Raw genomic sequence first — 16,872 nt, forward strand, 5'->3', positions numbered from 1 at the left:
GCCTTTTAATCCTTTAGTAGTTGTTTCCTAAATTTCATTACTTAAGACATATGCATTGATTTATTAATTTGGCAAGAGGACAAGGTAACATTACCATCACTATAAATAAACACTGCAGCTTGGCTCAACAGAACAGCTGAAATGGTATACCCTGGGACCTCAGAGTCCCATTACTCACCGCAATGTGTTTGAAGGTCATCATGGAAGTCACACAGCTCTTCACGCATGTCTTCGGGGCAGGTGGAATCGTCATCACTCCTGAAGTTCAGTAGCATATTAATCTGCAGGAAAACATCAAAACTCAAACTGATACGTATGCAAGAACAGGCTATTAAAATATAACTTGTTACCAGTGTTGATACTGCTTTTTAAAATGCAGTTTCACTGAGCAGGTTTGCAGACCATTGGCTTTTCATTTTCCATGAGGATACAATTCAGTTAGTTGCCACAGGTTTCAAGTGAATGGAAAACTATAGTTTTCTCATTGTATCGAAAAGGCTCTGAAATGGGAACATGAAGTACACCTGTGCACAACATGTATACTCTCAAACATATTGAGTTACATTAATTCTTCATCCTGTATTCAATAGTGGTTTGTAGGATTGTTTACTTTTGTAATGTGAAACTGCTAGTCCAGTCTTATTCTCAGTTCAGTTTGGGGAAGATAATCCCATTTTAGTTATTGTATGCAAAGATGGATGCAGAAAATAATTTGGCTATGATAGAGTTTACCTAGTATAGGATCCTCGTGATTCAGAATCAAAGCTATATACAGTAACCTGATAACTCTTAATCTTCTGCTGTTTTCCAAGATATCTGCGATTGTTTTCCCAATCAACTGTATATTCAAAAGGCATTGACAATTAATGAGCCTATTTCATTTTCAGACGCCATTCTCCAGACCACAAAATCTTGTCGTGTAAAGACTTTTTCTTTCTTAACATTATCAATTATGTTAAATCCGTATTTTGTTTGCTGACTTATCTCCTACTGGAAAGAGTTTCTGGATATTTACTCTGCCAAAAGGTTCTGATTTTGAACACTTTAATGAAGTGCCAAACAGACCATTCAACCCTTATAAAGAATAACTGCAGCTTGTGCACATAACTATAGGTTCAGCCATGTCATCTGCACGTCTCCAAAATGTGAACATGCAATAGCTAGAAATGGCTGCAATAAACCAGTTGTGGTCTAACTAGTGTTTTGAAAAGGTTCCAGCCAAACTTTCTTACTTATGTTTTCAATGGATTTGTTTAGCTTGCAGGCATCCCAAGAACACATTTAAGATAATCTAAAAATTTATCTTTCCAACTTTAATTTTATACTTTAATTAATTTCATAGAGATCTCTGTATATATATCTACATACTGTTGTTTCTGTGCCCTTTTAAAATGTGTCATTTGTTAATACAGTCTATCCTCATTATTTCCATTAATTGTATCACTTCACACTTTTTACACAGGTAGGTTGTGTAGCTGGGAAACTGGGATCACATGGTAATTGGTGTGCATAGGAAATCACACACAGAGAACATCCGCTCCATAGTCTGAAGTTTGCAATCTGGAAAGTTAGTGCTGAAAAATTTGAATGATGTTCTTTTATTATTACTATGGGGAACCTGGACATTTTGACAATAACATTGCTCTCCTAAGTGAGATCTGATGGGCAGCAGATGGCTAGTTTAAAGATTAAAGCAGTAGGTATGCCTTCATCTGCAGCCATAATCTGAAAGATCAGCATTGTCTTCAGGGAATGGGTTTCACCATCAACAATAGCCTGGCATCTTAGCTATGCCTTCGGCGGTACTAGTACACCTTGTGGCCCATGGGCTCACTCTGACACAGAACCAGAGCCTACACCTTGACCCTGTAAAACATGGATGAGGTTATGGAGGACTTCCACTCGTCCTTGAGAAACATCCTGGTCTACATTCCAGGGACAATCTGATCCTCCTGGACACCTTCACTGCATGACTGGAAAAGGATGCAGTTCTGTGTCATGGTGTGATCTTCAAGGGAGGAGAAGAAAAGGCATACTGCAGTGGAGTCCTTATCTTGACACAATGCTTGGAGAACAGTTCTGTCAACAAACACTTTGTTCCTTCAACACGGCCCTAAAACAACAATGTCGCTACAGGTAGATCAAGATCGAACATCTCAGCCTCACAAAGGTACTTCCTCCCACTCAGTATCTCACGGGCAACATTTGTGTACAAAATCCTTCACATCTCCGGGAAGGATATGTGACTTAGCACCCAAGGCCAATCTCCAAGCACCGAGCCATTTGCATGCATTTTGCACTGTTGGACAAGCCGGGCTATTCACTGCCTCATATTCCAGTCTGGATACAGTCTATTTTGAAATAGTCACCAAGAGGTTGTGAAGCGGATGGAGGAAAAGATTCGAAGATGCATTCAAATCCTCCTCGACAAAAATGCAACATCTCAACTGACACCTTGCAATCCCAGGCACGTAACCATTCAAAACAGAGATGTTACTGGAAACCTCGAATCCACTCATCACCTATAGAAGAGTCTGTTGTTCCTGCATTTGCCTCAGTGAACCCACACCACCAGAGTGGAAGAAAACCACCCTCAATCCTGAGAGACTACTTAAGACATACAGTATGTACTTTAAAGTCAGCTTCTAGGTTAATTAAAAAACATATTTTCAAAGTATGCCCTTTCACCCAAATAATTGCCCCACAAAACCCTGATGTTCCTCAGTTGGTCCCTTGTTTGGTGTGGTATGGCCAGCAAGCTCCTCTTCAGCCTAAAAGAAGGTAACCAATGGGAAAAGCTCCAAGCTGCTGAATCTCCAAGGTCAATGCACTATCATGTGATCTCCCCAAGGTGCTCCTGATAAATTGAGTTGGCCATTCATCCAGAGCAGCAAGTGATGCATGTTGTTATCTCAAACTATTGGTGAGTTGCTGGCAGATGCTCAAATGAATGATTCAACCCATTGATCACAATGTCATGTGTATACTTACTCAACGCTTTAAACCACTGTGCTAATTTTTATTGTTAATAATTCTGTACAATTCCACTAAATTCATGGAAGTAGAAAACTCCAAGTGCTCATATATCAGGTCTGGTATCAAGCTTGTGGTCAACTAACTGTGGACAACCTAGAGCAGCTCCTCACAGCACAGGAGAAATATCACCATCACAGTCTCTACAAAATAATACAAATCCTTTGACAGGATTGGCACTCAATGTCAGTGTCCTCTCCCTGACCACAATTCCCAAGAATGAAGCTGTGGTCATGCTCAACCAGTTCTGATGGGCAGACCACATTGTCCGCTTGCTCTGGGAGGGAGCATCCCACTCTGAGCTCAGTAATGGCAGATTCACTGGAAGACAGGAGTAAGGCACTTCTCTGTGAAAAAGTGTAACGTCTCTAACAATTTCTGGGAATCCTTGATCAGTGATTACTCAATCTGGAGAAGCCATGAACATTTACAGACTCAACAACAGAAGGCCATGAGTAAACAGTGACCACTTAAATTGTCTACTGTCCTTACAAAATCATTTATTTTAATCTTACCACTACTCATCAAAAATTATCAAAATAAAAATTTTCCCCTACTACCAATAAAACCTTACTTCAACGATCTGTGAAGTATTTGCACTTACCTTGTTATGATCCCGGCAGCAACTGGACTCCCTTTGTCCTGGCCCCACCTCACATCTAAACTTGCACCTGCTTAGATGTAATTGAATGGGAAATTTGAGTGCCGAAGATATTGCCCTGGATGATGTTACCATTGGTAGACATCATGGACACTGCTTGTGGAAACTGCCTACGCAGGGAAATCCTAAACACAGGGTCTATATTGAAATCATTACATAGTAATCTCCTGAGGGGAACTTTCCAGTAAATGGCTTACTATATTTTCTAGGAGCAATGAATAAATTGCTGGATTTGCAACAATGCCCACTCAGAACCACTCTGCATTGATGTAAAAGTGGAATTACAATTGCATTCAAAAAGATTAGAATGAAAAACTATCTCATGCCACCTGAAGAAATCCACTTTAGATTCTTTGGAAGCAGCAGCATTCCTTTACAGTGCAGTCTCTAAAATACCCAAAAGCAAAGACAGGTATGCTGTTAACTATATGTAATTAACCCATTCACAGAAATGTTGGACATTACCTGCTCCTGAGGAGGTGACCGGAATTCCTTTGACTTCCTGGCCGTCAAGGCTGCCGACATATTGAAGGCCAGCATAAGCTCTTCATACCGGAACTTTTGGTTCCTTTGCAGCTTTACAACAAACTTGTCAGCAAAAGATGCAATGGCTTCCACTCGATGTCGGAGTTCACAGTCACAGAAGTAGTGAAGCAGTTCGCACATCTAGAAAAGAGAACAAATTGCTTTTCATACGTAAGTGACTGTCGTGGAAACCTAACTAAGAACACCAGAGTGACTTTGAGTTTCATTTTAAGAGTTTATTAACATGATATTATGGAGAGCCTGCAGCAGTCTCCACTACCACCAGAACTCTGATTTTTAGGTTATATCGAACTCATATTTAAACAGCAAGACAAACGACTTCATATAACTTTGTTTGGCATCCCATGGTCAGTACATGATCAATTGTTTAAAAGACATGTCAATTATCTCTCAGCACCAGTCTAACAGTTCTTCCTGCTTCCTGTTATCAGCACTCATGTTTTACCCCAGAGGCACCCTCCCTCCTGGTTCCAGGGGCCTAGCATCTTGTTTATTGGAGTTCCTGGTACTGCACTTATCATCCAAGGTTATTCTCGACACACATCAGCAGTCTTAAACTAAGCTGCTCCAAAATGGTCAAATATCCCATCAGACACTAGTTTTAACCATTTCTACCACAGTGCCCAATTGTCTCCAAACAATCTGTTTAACTAAAATTACACCTTTTAGTTCATTCACGTCTTATGAACATCACTTTCTGGCAAGTATTAGCTGTACCCAATACAGCAAATATTGATTTGAATTTTAAATTCCTTATAAAGACAGTGACCAAAGCAGCATGTCTACACGTAAGAAACATTGCAAAGGTACACCTATTTCTGTCATGTAATGATACTGAAAAACTAACACACTCCTTATATAAAATAGATCATATTACTGCAATGCACTTTTTAATCGCCTTCCAAAGCAATCCATTGACAGACTTCAACTCATTCAGAACGGCACTGCTAGATGTGAAAGAAAACCAGGATGAGAGAGGGTATCACTCTTGTCCTAGCTACTCTGCACTGGCTTCCTGTATCTTTAGAAACATAGAAAATCTACAGCACAATACAGGCCCTTCGGCCCACAAAGTTGTGCCGAACATGTCCCTACCTTATAAATTACTAGGCTTAACTATAGCCCTCTATTTTCCATGTACCTATCTAAATATCTCTTAAGAGACCCTATCGTATCCGCCTCCACCACCATCGCCAGCAGCCCATTACACGCAGTCACCACTCTAAGTAAAAGACTTACCGCAGACATCTCCTCTGTACCTACTCCCCAGCACCTTTAACCTGTGTCTTCTTGTGGCAACCATTTCAGCCCTGGGATAAAGCCTCTGACTATCCACACGATCAATGCCTCTCATCATTTTATACACCTCTATCAGGTCACCTCTCATCCTCCGTCGCTCTAAGGAGAAAAGGTCAAGTTCACTCAACCTATCCTCATAAGGCATGCTCCCCAATCCAGGCAACATCCTTATAAATCTCCCCTGCACCCTTTCTATGGCTTTCACATTCTTCCTGTAGTGAGACAACCAGAACTAAGCACAATACTCCAAGTGGGGTCTGACCAGGGTCCTATATAGCTGTAACATTACCTCTTGGCTTCTAAATTCAATTCCATGATTGATGAAGGCCAATACACCGTACACCTTCTTAACCACAGAGTCAACCTGCGCAGCTGCTTTGAATGTCCTATGAACTCGGACCCCAAGATCCCTCTGATCTTCCACACTGCCAAGAGTCTTACCATTAATACTATATTCTGCCAGTTTTGCATCCTATCAATGTCCCACTGTAACCTCTGACAGCACTCCACACTATCCACAACACCTCCAACCTTTGAGTCATCAGCAAACTTACTAACCCATCCCTCCAATTCCTCATCCAGGTCATTTATAAAAATCACAAAGATTAAGGGTCCCAGAACAGATCCCTAAGGCACCCCACTGGTGACTGACCTCCATGCAGAATATGACTCATCTACAACCACTCTTTGCCTTCTGTGGGCAAGCCAGTTCTGGATCCACAAAACAATGTCCCCTTGGATCCCATGTCTCTTTACTTTCTCAATAAGCCTTGCATGGGGTACCGTATCAAATGCCTTGCATATACAGTACACCTACTGCTCTTCCTTCATCAATGTGTTTAGTAACATCCTCAAAAAATTCAATCAGGCTCGTAAGGCATGACCTGCCCTTGACAAAACCATGTTGATCACTTCTAATCATATTATACCTCTCCAAATGTTCATAAATCCTTTCTCTCAGGATCTTCTCCATCAACTTACCAACCACTGAAGTAAGACTCACTGGTCTATAATTTCCTGGGCTATCTCTACTCCCTTTCTTGAATAATTGAACAACATTCGCAACCCTCCAGTCCTCCAGAACCTCTCCCATCCCCATTGATGATGCAAAGATCATCGCCAGAGGCTCATCAATCTCCTCCCTCTCCTCCCACAGTAGCCTGGGGTACATCTCATCTGGTCCAGGCGACCTATCCAACTTGATGCTTTCCAAAAGCTCCAGCACATCCTCTTTCTTAATATCTACATGCTCAAGCTTTTCAGTCTGCTGCAAGTCATCACTATAATCACCAAGATCCTTTTCCATAGTGAATACTGAAGTAAAGTATTCATTAAGTCCTGACGAAGAGTCTCGGCCCAAAACGTCGAATGTACCTCTTCCTATAGATGCTGCCTGGCCTGCTGTGTTCACCAGCACTTTTCGTGTGTGTTGCATTAAGTACCTCTGCTATTTCCTCCGGTTCCATACACACTTTCCCACTGTGACACTTGATAGTTCCCATTCTTTCACGTCTTATCCTCTTGCTCTTCACATACTTCTAGAATGCCTTGGGGTTTTCCTTAATCTTGCCCGCCAAGGCCTTCTCATGGCCCCTTCTGGCTCTCCTAATTTCCTTCTTAAGCTCCTTCCTATTAGCCTTATAATCTTCTAGATCTCTAACATTACCTAGCTCTCTGAACCTGTTGTAAGCTTTCCTTTTCTTCTTGACTCGATTTATTACAGCCTTTGTACACCACGGTTCCTGTACCCTGCCATAACTTCCCTGTCTCATTGGAACGTACCTATGCAGAACTCCACAAGCTCAAAACGTATTTATTTAACTTTGCTTTTAACTAATATCCTTCTGTCCTTAATTTTCATGTTTGCATTTTATCCCATAGTAAAGCACCTCTGTAAATAAGCTATTATTGTTATTCTTATTATTATTATTTCTCTAAATATTCCTTGAATTGATTGGCTTATTAAACAATTTTAATCACATTACTTTGAATCAGAAGTCCTGTATTGACCAGGAGAGAACAGAAGATTTCCTTCCTAATTGGTTTCCATGGCAATCTGAGTGCCATCATAAATACCAGATTCTTATTTACCAAAATTACGGGGTTATCCCAATTCAATTGTCCAAAATCTAGAATCTAATCCAATAGTTTAGACATTTTGCTCTCCTATTCAGTGTTTGTCCATCTACTGTAGATGGAAATAAATGCCAGTTCAAAATTTAAAAAATCATAAACTGGTCAGGATCAACACTTTGGTTTTGTAAAATGAAATGCAGTTTGCTGCAGGAACAGTTAAACAGTGAACTGACAGCCAGCATTCTGTAGTGTGTAAAGTCTGAGTAATTATAGCTTAAATTATATTTGTAAAGAGGCTCTTCAAATTACCATGTTCCATAATCTTACCCAAATGGATCCTATTAATTTGACTAGATATTCAAGTACAAAATATATTGTCGAGTCCCTTGTTGATATTTATTCATTTTTCAGGATCCGTGCTCGACTGTCAGCATTTATTCCTCACTCCCAGCTGCCTCCGAGTAAATAGCAGTGAGCCATCTTCTGGTAAAAGTGTTCACATAATGCTACTGGCTAAGTAGGCCCAGAATTTAGATGTAGCAATGAAGTAGTCGCCAATTAACACTCGGCTTGTCACTGACACCCGCATCTTGAGAAAACGTTTGCAAATAAAGTCAAATAGTGCAATATAAATGGGAAGAAGGGCTGGGGCTGGGAACGGCCTGTGTAAATGTTCACTGGCCTGAGCAGCTGAATCATTGGAAAATATTTTTCTCTATAAACAAAATCAGTATGATTTTACTGTGCTCTATTGGGGATTGTGTTTGATCAGTTTCTTTCCAGTTTAAAACACACCAAGTTAAACCAGCATGTTTCTTTTAGATAAATATATCTACTTTAGGGCATTGTTTGTTTCATAATTTCCTCTCCCTCTATTTCTGTGCAAATAGTTTCAATATGTGATCAAACAAATTGTTGTGTTCTTTCATAATCAAATGTCCTGTATACATACACCCTTGGAGGTCAACCGGGGGTGGGGGGGGGAGTGATATGGGGTTGCGGGGGGCAGAGTGGTGGTGCTACCTCCCTGAAATTAGTTTTTGCAGGGTGGGATGTCTGCAAAACCCCAACTAATTTCAAGTGATCATTCTTCAGCTATCAGCAAGTTATTCACTCAGATGAACATTGCAGTCAATTTCAAAGATCACTGACTGTTAAAGTTCAGCATGATATTAATATATAGTGACCTGAATAAACTTTGACACCCATCAATATCCATACTTATAATGGAAAAACTCCCATCCCCACTTCCCGCAACCTGAAGTTTATGCAAATGACATCAATGCCAGCACTGCAGTTTTGGGTTTTGCCCAATAGGTGGCACTATGGTGCCATTGCTCTTCCAGCAGTAATTAGGTCCAGCTAATACACACTATGCATACCAAACATCTTCAGAGCTTTATTTAGATTTTGCCTGCATCTTTGGCTGCCTTAGCGTCTAGCTGGTGTAGCCTCTCAAATTCTGCTCTCTGCTCACAATTATTCGTTTTCCTAACCCTTTATGTGGAAACTTTTCCAATCAGGTGACCCTCTGAATTTCCAGCCTCCTACAAGTGCATACGTGACACTGAAGGATTTCCCAGCAAATATGCAGGGCATGTTGCAGAAAGGGGCACTCTGGCTTTGGACTTGACAGGAAGATCACAAGGAGTCAAAATTAGGAGTGTCAAGACCAGATGTGCAAACCTTTAGGCTTCCAACAGATGCCTGAATGAGGAGTGTGGAAGTCCCTCACACATTGGTGTTTCCCTAACTTTCACAGTTGCTGTTGGCATTACTGCTGCAGATCACAGCCATTAATTTGTTTTCAATCTGTTCATTTAGCTCTTCCATTTGTAAAACAGATTTTCCGGGCAAACTTCTACAGTAAGTTCCTCCATACACTATAATTTCCTGGGTAATGCACTGTTCCCTAAGCTTTCCATTAATTTTTCAGGTCCTCTAAAACAAAAATAAGCACAAGATATGCATTAGTTTGCCAGACAGTGCAGAAATTGTACTGGTGTATTGTACCTGAAGTTTAACAGACTCTGGCAAACTTTTCTCCAGCAGTCCTTTGAAAGCGGGTTGAGTCACTTGCGTTACTGCTTCTCCAGCCTCTATAGCCTTCTCTTCATTTTTAGTGACAATCTCTTTCTCTGTTTTATCTTCATCCACTCTCTCCTCTTGGTGTTCGCCAAACAAGTCAGAATCAATCAGTAGCAGAATTTTTTGGACATCATTATCATCAAATATGCCTATGATCAGCATGGTTTTAATCAGTTTGAGAATAGGAACTAACTGAAACTCCACACTTCCCCCCACTGGGTCTCGAATGTGTGGTCCACCACCCGTTACAGCCTCTGTGAGCATTTCGATTGCTTTGACCTTAAGAATATTAAATGGCAACTTCGGGCTGTATTGACGTCTATCATCACTGGTGCTAACAAAACATGGCAATGAAAAGTTTAATCGAGGTCTCAAACAGGTGCTGAGTCCAACACCGGGAAGTCCATAAGTCCGATTATTTTTTGGAAACAGTGTTATACTCCTGGTTTCATCAGTTACAGGAATAATGAATTCGTTGTTCATAATTAATCTAGCTTCTTTAGCTGATTCAAGGTGCATACTTAAGAAGAGGTCATAGAATCCACTGCGTAGAAGCCCTGGCAGATATTTATTATCAATTGTATACAATATTTGAGATTGATCGATGTGGCTACAAAGTGCATGGGCTACACGATTGTTGCCCACGGCACACAAGGCACAGTACAGTTTCAGTGTATGGTAATGGAACTTCATGAGGTCTTGATTTTCAATTAGCTCAAGAATGTCTATTGACCTGAAAAATATGATAAATACACCTCATTATGGCTCATCAGGCAAAACAAAAATGCATGGCAATAATGAGAGTTAAAGAAATATGACAATAGTGCAATATTCCAGATGGTTGTAAAGGACTTTCCTAGTTTACAAATCAATAGATAATCACAACATCTAAACATACATAATTATAACATTATATTATAGATGGATAAACCTACATACATGTGATTTTGGGCCTTCTTCTTCTATTGAGGATTAAATGAAAATCTAGGTATTATGGGGTCTCTGTGTATCATATTAATTAAATCAGCAAGGAATTACCCAAGTCACTGGAATTTAAACAATGCAATGTTTAGTAAAGTTTAGTTTTGTAAAGTTTACTAATTTTCACTTTGACGTCTAGTGCACAAAGGTAATGAAATGTGAAAATTACCCAAATATTCAACAATTAAAATAGAAGAATTTCCTTGCAAAACAGCTCATTTGAATGCTTCAAATTAGTAACTATATTATTTAATCAATTCAATGAACATCTCTTATCAATTCATTGTCTGTAACTAGCAAATAAGACTGTGACCACAAATAAATCAGTTATGTTATATGTCAAATTCTGAAAATAGTCATTTCTAATCACAGCTCAATTGCACTTTATAAAATGCTTTTAATTCAATTGCACTTTATAAAATGTTTTTAATTATAAGATGTTTTTATAAACATCTTATAATTATTGACCAAATCTAAAACCCTTTTCATGAAATACCTTTGGATATTTAACTATTTCTCAATTTATCAGTGAGTGCAACATTAAATGTATTGTGTTTTTAGCAAAATATACTTAAAGGTGGCATTTTTGAAAATTGCATCCAATTGGACGTTAAGATGCAGCAAACTGAAAACACTATTACAGCTCTCATCTTGGTTTAAAGAAGATGCTGGTGAACACTGTCAAAACCATTGTGCACAGCACAAAGATCCAGAAGTCCCTCCCTACAGACCTACTTGCCTACTTTAAGAAATAACTCCCTTATTGATCTGAACAAACCAAGATGTTGCAGCCGTGGACCTCCTGATATCATATTAAAAGTGTATCAAATTGATTACTGACTGCCTCTGATTGCTGTTAATAGTGTGAATAGCCAAGATAAACAGTTAATTGTGAACAAATATGGGACAGTAAAAAAAATAGGATCTTTGGGCAATTTCAATCAGCTGATGAATTTCAGAGAGATTAGATTAGAGAGATTAAGTGAATGGATTATATTTGTGCAAACACGAGAAAATCTGTAGATGCTGGAAATTCAAGCAACACACACAAAATGCTGGTGGAATGCAGCAGGCCAGGCTCAACCCGAAACATTGACTGTACTTCTTCCTATAGACGCTGCCTGGCCTGCTGCATTCCACCAGCATTTTGTGTGTGTTGGGTTATATTTGTGTTGTCTTGATTCTATTGCAAAATGAATGTTGAACGGATGTAGCTGTTTAAAGAAGGTATCTTTGAATCAGTAGGAATTGAGCTGTATGTAAGAATGCTTAATAGTATTCAAATAGAATATTTTGCACTTCTTTCCCAAGGTACTAACAAATGGTTAATGCAAATAAGCTGTGATTTGCACTGCATGTATGATGGGACTTTAACATTTTAAAGTATACCTACCGATTCTCCTCTGGAATATGCAATACCATCATCTGCAACGGTTGAAGACACTGCACAACCCAACCATGGTGATCACTAATCCTTGCTGTCTCCACACTGAGAAAATCAATGGGCATTCTGCTCCACAGAACAGGAGTGATCATCTGTATGTCAAGTCGAGGAGGGCACTGTGGAATGGGATTCTTCTCTTCACTTTTAAATATAGCCGCAGACAGAGGCATTGCATTCTTTAGCAAAAGGTATTAATGGTTTTGTTAATGTACAGCAATACGAATAGAATTAAACTGCCACCATTATTTAATTTTCATTTCATAAGTAAAAAGTAGGAGAATGAACTAGCCCCAGAAACAGAACATTTCTAAATAAACCTTCCAACATTTAAAATGTTTACATGTTAATTACAATTGGTATATTTCTAAGATGAAGTTCTTGTGCTAATTATAAAAGTCTCTTAAACACCATGGTTACACAGCTTTTAAGTTAATAGTGTGTTTGTCTCTCTCCTAATCAAGATATTTTTAAGTCACCAAAAGGACCTCAGCATATGATTCACTTGGACTAGCAAGATTCATAAAACAGTAAAATTCTGATACTAAAACATCTTTGGGACTTGGCTGGGGATGGATTAGGAGAAGTTCCAAACTATTTGATCCTATTCCAGTTATAACATGTTAAACAAGAGTCTAATAATTTTCCAGTGAGCCCAGTAAGTTTAAAGAGAGCAGGAAATATACATGTACTCTGGACCCTGGCTCTGGCTGCAAACCGATCGACATACCTGAATTCTGATATTCCAGACTACAAACTCAGATTCAGGATGCACAGCAAGCTCACAGTTCAGACCTGAATTCTGGCTGCATTCCAGCAGCACACCCAGTTCACACACTTAGACCCTCTGTGCACAATCTGGACGAATGAGTGAGCCAGATACTGGAAATCTTTTTCTGTCGGATGCTGGATTATCAGTTTAACGGTAGTCTGACACTGAACAAATAAACACCTTCCAGCTCCAGCTGTCAGATAATTGGGCACGTGTTGAAGAGTTGGTATTCCTAAAATTTGGAAATCTCCAATTGCATGTTTTAGGTTAACAAGTGAGCCAGATGCTGAACCATCAGGATTTTAAATAAATTTGACCACCTCACATAAATAAATCAGAATTACCCAAACTTTTACCAGGCTTTGGTCAGACTTTGTTCTGCACTTACAGTATTTCACCAAGTAACCACTGCCTGTCTCAAGAGCGTCATCAAACGATCTGGTGACGAAGTATAGTGGGAAGCATTTAGAAAACACTGTGGGGAGCATTCTGACTGGTTGCATCACTGCCTGGTATGGAGATGCCAAAGCACAGGATCATAAGGGGGCTTCAGAGGGCTGTGTACTCAGCCAGCACCATCATGGGTACGAGCTTCCCCACCATTAACCACGTTTTCAAAACCCAGTGCCCCAAGAAGGCAGCATCCATCAGGAAGGACCCTCACTATCTGAGAGACATGCCATCTTCTCATTACTCCCATCAGGCCTGAAACCCACTCTACATTTTCGGACCAATGTCTTCCCCTCTGCTATCAGATTTCTGAACGGTACATGAATGCTCCCTCACTATTCCTCTTCTGCATTATTTATTTATTTATAATAGCTTGTTATGCCTACACTTTGCCAAAATGACAAATGTCATGACTTATGTCAGTGACTCTGAATTGACTCTGATACTGAAGTATGAATAGGCCTCTCACAATAAATCAATGTATGAACATAACCATGTAATCAATAGTCAAAACTTAAGGATCTTCATGATATGTAATTGTGTTGTCATTCATGCATTCTGTGAACTCAAAACACAAAATACTACTTTGTGTGCTTGATAAGACATGAAACATTATCACATATGACTCTTTCAGATGTACGATTTTAATTCCACGTCCCATTCCCATTCTGATATGTCTATCCACGGCCTCCTCTACTGTCAAGATGAAGCCACACTCAGGTTGGAGGAACAACACCTCATATTCTGTCTTCTCTAAATTCCGCTAATGCCCCACCTCCCCTTCGTACCCCATCCCTTATTTATTTATGTATGCATGTATGTATGTATTTATTTATTTCTCTCTCTTTTTTTTCTCCCTCTGTCCCTCTCACTATACTCCTTGCCCATCCTCTGGGCTCCCCTCTCCCTTTCCTTCTCCCTAGGCCTCCTGTCCCATGATCCTCTCATATCCCTTTTGCCAATCAACTGTCCAGCTGTTGGCTCCATCCCTCCCCCTCCTGTCTTCTCCTATCATTTTGGATCTCCCCCTCCCCCTCCCACTTTCAAATCTCTTACTATCTCTTCCTTCAGTTAGTCCTGATGATGGGTCTCGGCCTGAAACATCGACTGTACCTCTTCCTATAGATGCTGCCTGGCCTGCTGCGTTCACCAGCATTTTTTATGTGTGTTGCTTGACTCTTTTAGAGTTAGTTCTTGGATCTGTCATTCCAACAAAAGTTCCTCTCTTTACAATGTATGGTTGCTAACTAGCTGGCCTGAAGAAGCCACTTTCATTGTGTGCAAGCAAAAGTGCAAATACATATATAGAAGCAAAGTCTTTAAGTAGGATCCACTGGATGAGTTAGAGGATGCAAGGGAAGAGAAGCAGTTATGCCACAAGAACTTCCGGAAGCTGTGTGGCTGCTATTAGGGCCTCCTGATGCTTTGGGATTTCCAACATCTCAGGGAATCTGTAAAATGACATCATGGCTTCCTTGGTATCCGGGGAGAAGGTGAATATAGCGACTCTTTACAAAAGTGCTCAGTATGTATCTGGTAAATTACAAAGCATCCTGGCCCTATGGTGGGGATTTCACCGTAGAACACTTTGGAACAGATGGTGCATTTGTGTAAAATGCCTCCCAAGTCCAAAATGAAGCTGCCTTTAATCATTGCCCAAGTTAGATGTACTGGAACTTGCCAAAGAAAGGCGATACAGCCAAATCTGCACTTGCACTTGCAAATCTCTCTGGCAAAGTATACTTTCACTGTACACCACTTCAGCCAGTGGTATTCTGCATACATACCTTGACAAGAAATGCACTTTGAACCTTTGAAACCCAGCGGCATGCATTCAATAAAACTAGGCCCAACATTACTTCTCTGTTGAATTGAGAAGCAGTACAGAGCTCTGTAGTTTAAGGGTAGGCACTGCACTGTCCCTGAGCTGAAGGCAGTGATTGTTCCAACAGTCACTCTACCATACCAACATTCTCAGGATTTTCCTTCCAATATGCATTACAACAGCCAATCTTTCACAACCTATTTATAAAGCAGAACAATTGACATTACAACACCCACCTTCAATTTTCCAAGTTCAAACTGGAATAGATTTGGGCTTGTGGCTTGCATGAAAACAGCAGGAAACAACTTTGTGCCTGGCTCAACCTGGGAAACAAAAACATCCAATTTAAAAGTTTTATTTGGAATTCTTAACACTCAGGTCTTACAAAAAGAAATCCTCAAAATAAACAACAAGGGCACTTGACTGATATCTCATCTGTCCCAGGGTAAGCAAATGTCTTTTACCAAATGGTTGTGGAACGTAGGGAGTGAAAAGTCATTTGATAATCTCAGCCCAGTTCCATTTCAGATTGACTATAGTTAATCAGCCTGGCTATCAAAATATAATTAGATCCTCAAACTGACTGGATGAAGTGCACCAAGAAGTCACAGCAGGATTAATTTGGATGGAATTAGCAACAGCTTTTCAACCGTCTGGTTTGTGCTTCATAGACAGCATTAATGTGATTATGGGCATTCACACCTTTGGCTTTCCTCTTAACCTTTATTATGATACAGGTTATTTTAACAGAACCAAGCACCAACCATGCAGCCCTGATACTCCCATTCTGCCTAAGCAGTGGGAGCAAAAACTGAACATCTGTAAGGGAATTGTATAGAATTACAAGAGAATACTCTGCAGGACCACAGGTAATGTGGACCACAGGGACTCAGTGGATTGCATGGTCTCTTCGAGTGTTGTAACTGTTCAGTATTTCTGAATATATATATATATATAGTATTGTGCATTTCAATTTTTAAAATTGCATTTAAAATTGACATTACTTCTCAACAGGCTCTCCTATTAGGAGAGAGAGATGAAGCTGACGTGGCCAGAATGTTCATATGCTTAAATGCAAATGAGCAAAGTAAAACTTTCTTGCTCTTAAATGCCAACCTATAATTTTTTCTATGGGGATTAAATTTAATAAGCCTAAATAAATTTAGGAAACTTTAAGTATGATATATTTAGTTTGCAGAATATAGAGATCTGTACACATTTGCAGCTTTGTAAGCTAACCAACATACCCAAAACAGCATTGGACAAGTCACTTACCTGGTAACGGATACTAAGTTCCTTTCCATTTGCTGTGAAGGTTAACCAGCCGCTTGCGAGATCAACCAAGCAACCAACTACTAAGTCAGCAGTGCTACTGCTTGATCCCTTTGAGCTGCTGAGAAGATCTCCTCCCCAAACCATATAACAATTGCTGCGCTTGACACTGCAAAGGAAACAAACAAGCCAAGCAAAATTAGCACTTAGTCAAAACAAAGATCATCCAGCAAGCAGGCACGTCAAGTAACAGAGCTCTAAGTGACTGCCACTTTTCATGCAATTAAACTCAGTGGAAACTTTATTAGATGCACCTAATCATTAATGCAAATATCTAATCAGTTGTGGCAGCAACTCAATGCATAAAAGCATGCAGACATGGTCAAGATGGTCAATCACCGTTCAGACCAAATGGGGTAAGAAATGTG

The 16,872-nt window shown here is 39.9% G+C and overlaps 1 protein-coding gene across 7 annotated transcripts in view; it reads right to left on the bottom strand.

Annotated features, from left to right (window-relative positions):
• ryr3 (ryanodine receptor 3) overlaps window positions 1–16,872 on the bottom strand; it is a 380,802-nt gene that overhangs the window by 196,465 nt on the left and 167,465 nt on the right. For all 7 annotated transcript variants that reach the window (XM_072266800.1, XM_072266764.1, XM_072266754.1 and 4 more), the window contains 6 exons: window positions 16,448–16,613; window positions 15,409–15,495; window positions 12,078–12,304; window positions 9,629–10,436; window positions 4,160–4,360; window positions 179–281 (listed from right to left, as the gene is read on the bottom strand). In XM_072266800.1, coding sequence (XP_072122901.1) covers window positions 179–281; window positions 4,160–4,360; window positions 9,629–10,436; window positions 12,078–12,304; window positions 15,409–15,495; window positions 16,448–16,613 — 1,592 coding nt within the window. The remainder of the gene's footprint in view (window positions 1–178; window positions 282–4,159; window positions 4,361–9,628; window positions 10,437–12,077; window positions 12,305–15,408; window positions 15,496–16,447; window positions 16,614–16,872) is intronic.

Source organism: Mobula birostris, chromosome 1 (genome assembly GCF_030028105.1).
Source record: "Mobula birostris isolate sMobBir1 chromosome 1, sMobBir1.hap1, whole genome shotgun sequence".
In the NCBI taxonomy this organism is placed as follows: domain Eukaryota; kingdom Metazoa; phylum Chordata; class Chondrichthyes; order Myliobatiformes; family Myliobatidae; genus Mobula; species Mobula birostris.